We start from the raw sequence: 12,947 nt of genomic DNA on the forward strand, positions 1-12,947 counted from the left end.
AGTAATTGAGGAAAATAGATTCCATAATGCACAAAGAAAGGAGACTCATCCAGAGTCAGCGGTCTTTTACCAAAGCACTGTGAGCGGAGAAAGACACATGAAGGAAAGACAAGGTAATTACCAGCAGGGAATGGACAAGTGACAACTGGGTAGAAACATGAGAAGATGCGAGAGGCCAAAGGAAGGGAAAGAAGCACAGTGCAGGCCAGATAGAGCTGGAATGCACAAGGGTTGTGTTAAGCAGAGGAAGAAAGGCATCCAGTGGAGAATGAATGTCTCAGGCAAAGGACACCAGCGTGTCAATGGAGGAAATGAAATGATCCAGAGGCTGCCCAGTTGGAAGATGGGAGCATTTCCCAGCTTCTACCATTGGAGATCAACTCGCACTACTACTTTGAAATTGGATCTCAAAGTACCCAATCCTTTGAGCCACAAATTAATAGAAATCTCCTCAGATGTGAACAGGAGATAGATCTGACTTGGCCATGGAGTATCATGTCTCAGAAACCCAGACCTAAAAGTTAATGACAAATATCGAAGGAAAAAGGCATTGAACCCATAAAGTACTTCATTTCTTTCTTTTTTTGTTTTTTTTTTGGTTTGAGATGGGGTCTTGCTGTGTTGCCCAGGCTGGAGTGCAGTGGCACAAACAGGGCTCACTGCAGCCTTGATCTCCTAGGCTCAAGTGATCCTCCCACCTCAGCCTCTCGAGTAGCTAGGACCACAGGGGTGCACCACCGAGCCCAACTCTAATTTCTTCAATATTAATTTTATACCCCTGTTACCCTCCTCAGTGAAAAGCATTCAGTGCCCTTTAAAAATTTCCTAACCAAATAAACAAACAGGATATTTTCAGTGCCAAAGGAGAAATCTGCCATCTTGAAAATTTTTTTTAACTTTTTTTTCCAGAAAAGAAATTTGGTGGTTTTTTTAAATCTTTCCTCCCTGAGTTTTGAATAATAGTATCAGTTCTTCTTCAAGGATTACCAAACATGATCCTCTTCATTAAAAATGGAAAAAAATATAGGGGCAAAGCTTATTTAATGTTCACAGAACACAGTCAATTGCCAGAATAAGTCCCTACTACGAGGACACAGGATGAAAATGCCTGAATCTGGGATAGACTCAGGAGCTCCTGGACCAGAGCAACAGCTTAGATTTGGCTTCCAGATCAAATAAAGCCAGGAATGGGAAAGGAAATGGGATCAACTCTTCTGCTTCAAGACTGAGCCCAAGCCAGGTGCAAGCTGACGTGGCTAACTGCACTGGAAAGGAGGGTGTGGAAACAGCAGACAGGCTTTATTTACTCATAAGTCATCCCCAAAATAAAGCAATCATGGGGCTCTTGGAACTTAAGCAAGGCCAGGTCATGACTTGCCTTTAAGTTTGTGATTGTTGTTTTGCTTTTCTCCATCTGAATAATGAACTTGGCCTCCAAGTCCTTTTCCCTGCAACACAAATAATTCAGTAGTGGTTAGAGGAGAAAAGATTATTAAAAACAAAACAAAACTAAACCCATTTGTTTTATTTACTTTTTACATTAGGAGTTTATTTTCAAATGGCATCTGAGGAGCAATCCCGGACACAGCTCCTCCCAAAACCTTACTAATATAACATGAAGATACGCAAAATGATGCCACCATCAACAATTATGGCTGATACACAGTGTGTTGTTAAACCCTGAAAGAATTTCCAATTGTAAGCCAAAAGAAGAGTAAATGAAATAACAGACACCACAAAGAGCTAAGACTCACCAAAAAAAAGTAGCCCCGCTCACCTTGTTACAAAGAGAGAGACCTTAGCCCCCTACCCAAGATGAAAACCAAAAAGAAAACTGGAGTGGTTACAAGCAGGTGCTGCTTCCAGAAGCAGCCAAGGCACTGTTCCCTCCTCCTACCTTCTTTCTACATCTGTTCAGAAACTGCATTTCTCAGAAAACAGCAGAACAGGAGGACTCCTAAAGAGTTCAGATTCCTAGTATAAATGACCATACATTTACCCAATGGAGTGTGACACCACTGAACGAGGAATGAGGAAGATCTCTATATCCTGTTATGGCGTGGCCACTGGGATATACTGTTCAGTGGAGACAAAAGATGGAGAAAATCTATGTAGAAAAATACAAATTATATTTAAACACTTTTTTAAAACCTATATATTTTTCAAAAGGCTACCTAGGAAAAAAAGGGAAATTGAGGATAAGGATTTGGGGCGGACAAGGGAAGTGGACAAGGATAGAAGCTAGATTTCTGCAAATATACTTTGATCTGGAGGTCATCTTTAGAATGATAAAAATAATTTATGCAAAAATAAAACAAAAATTTTAAAAAACAAGCTAATTCAGAAGTAAGTTGAAGTGAATGAATCTAGTTGTGTACCACAAAGTAAGAAACTATTTCAATTATGACTCTATAGAGAAATTTGACTGTATACTATAATGAGATATATCCTAAAAAGAAAAAGAACTACAAAGAAATCTTAAAGCATTTTTAGTAATCATATTTTTGGTGGTAATGTAAGTGCCATTATTCTGAGATTTCTGTCTGAGTATTGTGGGACATTACAAGAGTAATTATGTTGGTGCCCTAGAGAACCAAGGTTTTTGAAGTGGCTGAATGAGATACAAACATAAGTTTGATGAGGTTAAGTAAAAACTGTAGTCCTGGCCCAGCGCGGTGGCTCATGCCTGTAATCCCTGTACTTTAGGAGGCCAAGGCGGGCGGATCACCTGAGGTCGGGAGTTCAAGACCAGCCTGATCAACATGGAGAAACCCCGTCTCTACTAAAAATAGAAAATTAGCCGGCCATGGTGGTGCATGCCTGTAATCCCAGCTACTCGGGAGGCTGAGGCAGGAGAATCGCTTGAACCCAGGAGGCAGAGGTTGCAGTGAGCCGAGATCACGCCACTGCACTCCAACCTGGGTGACAGAGTGAAACTCTGTCCCAGAAAAAACTGTAGTCCTGAATCTAATTGGAAGGAGTAGCAGAAACTTCATCTTTCATCCAAAATCTAAAAAACAAACAAACAACTCCCTTGCTTTGTCCATTGAAAAGGCCTAGAATCTTATGCTCAAATTATAGCCTATAAATACCATTTTCCACTAAAATAAGTCAGGGTTCCTTGGAGAAGTGACTCAGTCCAAATACTGAACCATCTCCTCACACAATAAAGCAGGAACACTAACACAGGTCACTAGGGCTGTGGCAGGCACCTTGTAACATGGCTCCCATTGATTGCCCGGCACTCACACCCTGGCATGTGCAATCCCTGCCCTTGAATATGGGCTGGACCTAGTGAGTCACTTCTAATGACTACAACACAAACACACCCAAGTGATGGTCTGTCACTTCCCAGGCAGGCTTTCAAGACTGTGACTTCTGTCTTGCTGGCTCTCTCTTCTGCCCTCCCTCTTAGAGCCCTGGCAGTGCGTAAAGTCAGGGATGACAGAGTGAGGACCCCTGTGGACAGACCCAGCCAGCAGGAAACAGGGGCCTGCCAGCAGCACGCCAGACAGCCTGGCAGGGCACATTCCCCAAGTCCGCACCGAGACATGACGATGAGAGATGACTGGGCAGCCGCCTGGTACCCTGACTGCAGTGCTAGGTGAGAGCCAGAGTCAGAGGACCCTGCTCAACCCCACCCAGATTCCTGACCCACAGAAACTCTGGGATAAATACATGCTGTGTTTTGTTGTTGTTGTTTGGTTTTTTTTGAGACAGGGTTTCACTCCTGCTGCCCAGGTTGGAGTGCAGTGGCATGATCTCAGCTCACTGCAACCTCCACCTCCTAGGCTCAAGCGATTATCCTGCCTTAGCCTCCCAAGTAGCTTTGACTACAGGCACGCACCACTGCACCTGCCTATTTTTGTATTTTTTGTAGAGATGGAGTTTTGCTGTGTTGCTCAGGCTGGCCACCCGCCTCGACCTCCCAAAGTGCTGGGATTACACGCGTGAGCCACCATGCCTGGTCAATACATATTGTTTTAAGCCCCTAAGTTTTGGGGTAATTTGTAATATACTAAGAGAAAACTAATACAAGGACCCTGTCAAAAGGACTCAGGAACCAACCTGCATAAGTTCCTGCTGCCCAAAGTTGAGAAATCTAACTAAAACTAAAAACCAACTGAAATACATAGAATATATTTAAGCACATAAACTCCTAACTTAAAAACTGAATGGTCCCCTCTGAAAGATCAAAGGATCTGTCTCATTATTTTGAAAACTGTTAAAAGAAAGAATCAAGCATTTATCTTGCATTTCCAAAACTATCTGTACTTCAAGTAACCAAATAACTATGAAAGAAAGTTTCTCCTTTAGAGATATTCCAGCTAAAAAAATAAAGAAAGAATAACAAAATTAAAATATCATTTCGTCACATCGGTGAATTAATGGCTGTAGGGAGGGACCACCAATGGTTACCAGGCCAGCCACTGTGAGAAAACCAGGTACGAGGTATATTCTACCTGAAGTACCAACGCCACTGCCCCAGGTTCCTGTCCTTCCCTCGCAGGGATGGCCTGGCTCTGACCTAGAGCTGCCCTATAGGGAACCAGCAGCAAAGACAAGTGTAAGAGGGAACATGCCAATACCCTCAGGCGGGGGAATCAGCAAAATCCAGCCTGTGGGAAAGGCGGCAGGGTAAATGACTCAGCATATTCCGAATTACGACAAATTGCAAAGAATATAAAGATGGAAGGGAAATCTAAAGCTAAAAAAGACATTAAAGATACATCAACCAACTGGATCCCAATTCAAACAGAAAAAGCACTTTAAAAATTATAACCATTTGGGAGGCCGAGGCACATGGATCATCTGAAGTCAGGGTTTGAGACCAGCCTGGCCAACATGGCAAAACCCCGCCTCTACTAAAAAGACAAAAAACTGCTAGGCATGGTGGCGGGTGCCTGTAATCCCAGTTACTTGGGAGGCTGAGGCAAGAGAATCGGTTGAATCCAGGAGGCGGAGGTTGCAGTAAGCCAAGATTGTGCCATTGCACTCCAGACTGGATGACAAGAGCAAAACTCCGTCTCAAAAAAAAACAACTATAACTTACGTAGGGAAATGCTAACACTGACTAGATATTTGATGATATTAAGGAATTATTGCTAATATTGTAGGTGTGATAATAGTATTATGACTTAAAAAAAACCTTTTAGAGATACATATTGAAATATTTACAAATCAAATGATATGTTGCCTGGGATTTACTTTAAAAATAATCCAGGTATGGGGAAACCAGCTAAGGGGTAACATCTTGGCCAGCTCAGATGAACAGAGATAAAATAAATATCAGTTGTGAACAAACCCAAAAAGCATTTGCAGTAAACACCATTCGGGAACTACAGCGGATTCCCAGGGACAAGTTTAACATTTCCAAGCCTGAAAAATGCTTCCACTCCAACCCACCAGGAGCTGGGCAACTCCATTGTGGACCCAAAAATAAGAACTGCTTCACGGACACCCCATGTTCACATGGCTACAAAACAAATACTTCATAAAATTAAACCTCTCCTACAGCATTCGATTACCAGAGCATGTCCTGCTCAACAAGAGAACAAACCACCTGGGTTTATTTATATCACAGACTGCCAAACCCAGATTCCTCCCATTCCCACAGTGGGTCCTTTTTTCTCAATCAATCACTAACCTAATGTGTCCAGAGCTTTCATCTTAAAACCACTATTATCAACAAATACCTCTCAGGAACACAAAATTATCCAGCTACACAGAAATATTAGAAGTGATCGTGGTAATGCTAACACTGACTTGTCAATTCTTGCCTATGAAACAAAGTAATGTGGCTCATACGACGCCCACCACTCCTGCTGGAAGCCAGAGACTCCATAATTCCCCATCTCAGAACCTTACACCTTTGGAGCAGCTAAATTTAAAGGGCCCTCCACATGATCATGTATTCCAACCTGCAGGTAACCAGGGAGTGCGTTCCTAGTTTTAAATTAACAACCATTCTATAAAAGCACTAAGTGAGATACTGACTGAAAGGCTGTTATGCAGTATGACTGTCTTTTTATTAGCTACTTCTAAAATGAAAACTGAAGATGCAGGTAGGTTTTGAAGGTTTCACAACCTCCCTGAAATCCTATGTACTGGGATGAGTGGGTGGGAAGGGGGATCAGGAGCAGGAGGCAGTTTCACTATTCTGAGGGTCTACCACTTTCCTCAGTTTCTCAAAGAGTTCCATCACCCCAAAATATAGGAATCCCTGCTCTGACTCTTAATACTCAAAATATGCTCCAGAAACCAGCAACATCAGTGGCTCCAGGGAAGCTTGACAGAAATGAAGGTTCTCAGGCCCCATCTAAAACCTACAGAATAGGAACCTGCATTTTAACAACTGTAAATGATTCTGATGAACATTAAAATTTAAAAAGCACTGCCCTGACACTGTACTTAATATGACATAGTAATAGATGGGTCTTAGGTTTACCCTTATGAAATAAACTACTTCTTACACTGGAAAACTCACTAACCTTTGTTCTTTGACTTTTAAATTTTATTTTTAAAATCACATGACAGAATATGGATGGATATACCATAAGTCAGCTAATACTGTCTCCATTCTATGCTCTTAAGTTGTAAGTGGCTTCTGACCAAGAGCAATAACTGCTGACATAATCTGATGAGAGATGTCATGTGAATGTCATGACACTCAGGTTCCCTCATTCTCACCCTGCCAAACTATGAGTGAGTTTCTAGCCCTTTCTCTTCCCAGACTGTGTTTCCCAATGTCAATCTAAGGCTACAGCCAATAATTTAAAATCATATCAAAAGATAATTACAGGTCATCAACATTAAGATCGAGGCCATCTATTTCAGAAAAGAAATTTCACAAATAATTTCCTAACTTGCTTCCTTCTTTAAGCATACAAACTGAAACAGTTTAAAAAAAAAAAAAAAAAAAAAGATGTGGCTGGGCACAATGGCTCCTGCCTGTAATCCCAGCACTTTGGGAGGCTGAGGTGCGTGGATCACAGGTCAGGAGTTCAAGACCAACCTGGCCAACATGGTGAAACCCCATCTCTACTAAAAATACAAAAATTAGCTGAGCATGGTGGCAGGCTCCTATAATTTCAGCTACTCAGGAGGCTGAGGCAGGAGAATCACTTGAGCCCAGGGGACAGAGGTTGCAGTGAGCTGAGATCGTGCCACTTCACTCCAGCCTAGGTGAAAGAGCAAAGCTCTGTCTCAAAAAAAAAAAAAAAAAAAAAATTAATCTAAAATTACTCTTAGTATTTATAACAAAGATACTGGCTAGAGTTTCAGCCATAAAGAGCAAATCTCTTCCTAGTTCCTGAAAACACTTATAGAAAAGCCAATATATTTTTTACTGTTGAGTTCCTTGTATATTCTGGATATGAGTCCCCTATCAAATGAGTAGCTTATAAAAATGTTCTCCTATTCAACACGTTGTCTCTTCACTCTGTTTCTTTTGCTGTGTAAATGTTTTTTAGTTTAACATAGTCCCTTCTGTCTGTTTTTGGTTTGTTGTCTGTGCTTCTGAAGTCTCATCCATAAAGTCTTTGTCCAGAACAATGTCCTGAAGAGCTTTCCCTATGTTCTCTTCTAGTAGTTTTGTAATTTCAGGTCTTACATTAAAGTCTTTAATCCATCTGGAGTTGACTTTTGTATACAGTGAGAGATGGAGGTCATGTTTCTTTCCTCTGCATATTCTTATCCAGTTTTCCCAGCATCATGAAGAAAGCCCCAATGTATGTTCTTGGCAGCTTTGTCAAAGATCAGTTGAAAATATGTGGATTTATTTCTGGGTTCTCTGTTCTGCTCCATTGGTCCATGTGTCTATTTTTATATAATACCAATACCATGCTGTTTTGGTTACTACAGACTTTTAATATATTTTGAAGTCAGGTACTATGATGCCTTCAGCTTTGTTTTTGCTTAGGGTTGCTGTGGCTATTTAGGCTCTTTTTTGGTTCCATACAAACTTTAGAATTTTTTTTCTATTTCTCTGAAAAACAGTGTTGGTATTTTGATAGGGATTGCAATGAAATTGTAGATTGCTTTGAGCAGTATGGTCATTTCAACAATATTAATTCTTCTGATCCATGAACATAAGATGGCTTTCCACCTGTTTGTGTCCTCCTCAATTTCTTTCATCAGTATTTTGCAGTTTTCCTTGAAGAGATCTTTCCCCTTCTTGGTTAAATTTATTCCTAAGTATTTTTCTTTGGTAGCTACGGTAAATAGGATTGCCTTCTTCATTTCTTTCTCAGCTATTTCATTATTGGTATATACAAATGCTATTGACTTTTGTATGTTGATTTATCCTGCAACTTTATTAAATTCATTCATCAGTTCTAAGAGTTTTTAGGTGAGGTCTTTGGTTTTTCTAAATATAAGATCATGTCATCTGCAAAGAAGGACAATTTGACTTCCTCTTTTCCATTCTGGACGCCTTGTATTTCTTTCTCTTGCCTCATTGCTCTGACTAGGGCTTACAGTATTATCTTCAATATGAGTGGTGAAAGTGTGTATCCTTGTCTTCTTCCAGTTCTAAGAGAAAAAAATTTCATCTTTTCCCCATTCGCTACAATGTTAGCTGTGGGTTTGTCATATATAGTCTTTATTATTTTACTAACTAATCCCATTAAAAATGGGCAAAGGACATGAAGAGACATTTCTCAAAAGCAGACACAGAAATGACCAACAGATACATGAAAAAAATGCTCAGTATCACTAATTATCAGGGAAATGCAAATCAAAACCACAAAGAGATATCATTTTACCCCAGTTAGAATGGCTGTTATTAAAAAGACAAGAAATAACAGATGCTGGCAAGCATGCTAAGAAAACAGAACTCTTATACACTGTTGGTGGGAATCTAAATTAGTACTATGGAAAACAGAATGGAGATTTCTTTAGAAATTAAAAATAGAACTACCATACAATTCAGAAATCTGACTACTGGGTATTTATCCAAAGGAAAAGAAATCAATATATCAAAGGGATACCTGCACTCCCATGTTTATTGAAGCACTATTCACAATAGCAAAGATATTATCAACGTAAGTGTCCAACAATGAATGAACGGATCAAGAAAATGTAGTATATACACACACTATGGAATACTACTGAGCCATAAAAAACAATGAAGTTATGTCATTTGTAGCAACATGGACAGAACTAGGGGTCATTATGTTTAGTAAAATAAGCCAGGCACAGAAAGAAAAATATCACAAGCTCTCACTCATATGTGGGAGATTAAAAAATTGATCATATGGAGATAGAGAGTAGAATGATAGATATCAGAGGCTGGAATGGGTGTACAGGGGTGGGGGGAGTGAAGTGAAGTAGGTTAATGGATACAGACATAAAGTTAGATAGAAATAAGTTCTAATGCTTGTAAGCAAAGCAGGCTGACTATAGTTAACAACAACATATTGTAGTTTTCAGAATAGCTACAAAAGAGGACTTGAAATGTATCCAACACATAGAAATGATACTCCCGTGATGGATATCCCAAATACTTTATTACATGTTCTAATACACATACCCCATAAATATGTACACAAATATAAAGTTTGTCAAAAAAATGTTTAGGAGAAGTAAAACCAAAACCAGTGTGATATCTATGATGGTTGGAGCTATTAAGTGTTGAAACTAATTCTTTGTTACATGTCTTGCTCTGCAGATTCCTGGAGAACTGTCAAACTTCCAAATATTTCAAAGACGAAAGAAAGGAAGAAGGCAGACTCCAGTACTTCCTTCCCATCCACACCCTGTGGACCAACCCTACTCAGCCCCCTTCATCCACTGCAGACTCTGGCTTCTGCTCTTAGCCTTCTCTTCACCCCTAGGGGCTTTAACTGTCATAGGTGACTTCAGAGTCCATGTGACACTCCATCAAACAACCTTACCCCTAACCCCCCTACCCAACATTCAGTTACCTAGTCCCTTCCAATCTACCACCTGTTGAACTAGACCAGATCTCCCCACTTTCTAGGCCCTGTCCCAGGTCAGGCTACCCCCATCTCTAGTCTCTTTGCCTCCAGCCTCATCCTCTCTCATGCACACTCCATTATCTGCTGCCAAAGAGAGCCTTCCATAAAACACATCTCACCATGAGGCTCCCCTGCTTTAAACTCCTTCAGTGACTTCCCAAAGGCTACAGGATAAAGTCCAACTCTCAGTGCTACTATACAAAGTCCTTCATGATCTGACCCTAATTGACATTTCTATTCCAGCAGTATATCCTGCCCCATCCTCTTCCCATGGTCAACTCCCAACCATCCCTCTAAATTCAGCTCAGACTTCACATCCTCTGTAGCGCCTTCACCAAGCCCTCTATCCTATCCCTTAGTTAGATGGCACTCCTGCTTGTCTCATCCAACAGACTCTTAACTTTTTAAGAGTAAGGACTCTGCCTGTCTGGGTTTATATCCCTCCCCAGCCTCTGGCACATTGCCTGCAACTTTGAGGTGCTCCTAAAATGGCTGTTAAATGTGATGAACTTTCTGAAATATTAAACAAATGGCTCTTACCCCAGTGTACGCTTTACCACACTCATCCTCTTCCCACGTTGGTCTCCCTATTTGCCCCCTACATTCCTGGTTCTTGCCTTCCCACATACTATAGTATCTTCCCACTTCCCACCCACATGTTCTTTTTCTTTTTTTCTTTTCTTTTTTTGAGACAGGGTCTGGCTCTGTCACCAGGCTAAAGTGCAGTGGCACAATCTTGGCTCACTGCAACCTCCATCTCCTGGGCTCAAGCAATTCTCGTGCCTTAGCTTCCCGAGTAGCTGGGACTACAGATGTGCACCACCATGCCTGGCTAATTTTTGTATTTTTAGTAGAGATGGGGTTTCTCCATGTTGGCCAGGCTGGTCTCGAACTCCTGGCCTCAAGCAATCCACCCACCTTGGCCTCCCAAAGTGTTGGGGTTACAGGCATGAGCCACCATGCCCAGCCCTACCCACATTTTCAAGTAAGGCTTGTCTTGGGTCCAGTTTGACTCACCTCCTCCTGATAAACCATTAGAAACAACACCCCCTCATACACCTACCTAGTTCATCTCACCTGCATAGCTTTATTCCTGCTGATGTCATCTCTCCAATTAGTCCAGAGAACCTCAGAGAAGCCCAGCTTCCTTCACATCCACACTCTGAGTCCACCAAGCACAAGGGCACCACCCACAATCAGCATTGAGTGCTTTGTCTCGTAATTCTTCAGCTGAAAACTACAACGCCAGGCGCTGAGATTACCCAGCCTCTCAGGTCAATTTCCTCTGACATTTAAGAAACACAGCAAATAAATCTTGACATTCTTCTTATATTGTAGAAAATAAATAATCCTAAGATATTATTTGACATTAATTTGATAACAGGGAAAAATGAACTATGTCTCTCTCTGGCCACTTTGGTAAATTGGATTTCTCAACCGAAAAGCCAATTATGGGTCCTTCATATAAATAAGTAATTTATTTGAAAGGTCTGGAAACTAGATGATAAGATGCTACAAATGAACCAGCTGGAGTACACATACTTAGTTATAGATCAATATGGGGGGAGGAGGACGAAAGGAAAGGAAAAGATTTAAAATACTCTACCAGGAAAAGAGATAAATTATGTCAGCATTCAGATACATGAGTTAGAAGAACATTTATTTAAAAAAAAATCCTATTGATAGAGTTTCTACATTTGTCCCCACACAAATCTCATGATGAATTGTAATCCCCAATGCTGGTGGTGTGGTCTGGGGGGAGGTGATTGGATCACAGGAGTGGATTTCTCATGAACGGTTCTGCACCACCCCCTTGGTGTTGTCCTTGCCCTGAATGAGTTCTTGTAAGATCTGGCTGTGTAAAAGTACATGACAATTCCGCTCGCCCCACTCTTGCTCCATTCTCACTATGTGATGTGCCTGCTCCCACTTTACCTTCAGCCATGAGTAATAGCTTCCTGAGGCCTCCTGAGAAGCAGATGCCGCTATGCTTCCTGTATAGCCATCAATGCAAATGATGAGCAAATTTAACCTCTTGTCTTATAAATTACCCAATCTTAGGTATTTCTTTAGAGCAATGCAAGAATGGCTCAACACAAAAAATTGGTACCAAGCAGCAGGGCATTGCTATAGAGATACCTGAAAAGATGGACGCAGCTTTGGAACTGGGTAACAAGCAGAGGTTGGAAGAGTCTGAAGAGCTCAGAAGACAGGAAGATGAGGAAAAGTTTTGAATTTCCTAGAGACTGGTTAAATAGTTGTGACCAAAATGCTGATAGTGACACAAACAGTGAGAGCCAGGCTGCTGAGATCTCAGGTGGAAATCAGGAAGTTACTAGGAACTGAAGCAAAGGTCATCCTTGTTATGCCTTAGCAAAGAACTTGGCTGCATTGTGTCCATGCCCTAGAGATCTGTGGGAGTTTAAACTTGAGCGTGATGACCTAGGGATCTGGCAGAGAAAATTTCTAAGCAGTGAGTAACTTCTCGTGAGATCTGGCTGTTCAAAAGTGTATGACACCTCCCCTAACCCTTGCTCCCATTCTTGCCATGTGACCTGCCTGCTCCCGCTTCACCTTCCACCATGAGTAAAAGCTTCCTGAGGCCTCCCCAGAAGCAGATGCTGCTATGCTTCCTGTACAGCCTGCAGAACTATGAGCTAATTAAACCTCTTTTCTTACAGCTTACCCAGTCTCAGGTATTTCTTTATTGCAATGGAAGAACAGCCTAACATACCTATATTAATTCAAATATCTTGAAGATGTTTTTAAGTTATTCAGCAATTCAAATTGATTCCATTCCCTCAGCTCATGATATCTGGTCACTCCATAATAAACAGCTAGACTGGGTGATGTTGGGATCTCCGAACTGAGCCATTAGCCTGGAAGATTCTAAAGAGTGACTTATTCACCATGAGTTCTGAAATAAACCGGCATTCCAAGTGCACCTTAAAAGTTACATACTATGAA

At 41.2% G+C, this 12,947-nt stretch overlaps 1 protein-coding gene across 13 annotated transcripts in view; it reads right to left on the bottom strand.

The window, feature by feature from the left end:
* Positions 1-12,947, bottom strand: part of KIF16B (kinesin family member 16B) — a 299,792-nt gene that overhangs the window by 257,919 nt on the left and 28,926 nt on the right. For 9 of the 13 annotated variants that reach the window (XM_054467129.2, XM_054467128.2, XM_063659361.1 and 6 more), the window contains exon 2: positions 1,379-1,448. The exons of the other annotated variants lie outside the window; for them this stretch is intronic. In XM_054467129.2, coding sequence (XP_054323104.1) covers positions 1,379-1,448 — 70 coding nt within the window. The remainder of the gene's footprint in view (positions 1-1,378; positions 1,449-12,947) is intronic. 13 annotated transcript variants of the gene reach the window in all.

The sequence above is a fragment of the Pongo pygmaeus genome, chromosome 21 (assembly GCF_028885625.2).
Source record: "Pongo pygmaeus isolate AG05252 chromosome 21, NHGRI_mPonPyg2-v2.0_pri, whole genome shotgun sequence".
NCBI lineage: Eukaryota > Metazoa > Chordata > Mammalia > Primates > Hominidae > Pongo > Pongo pygmaeus.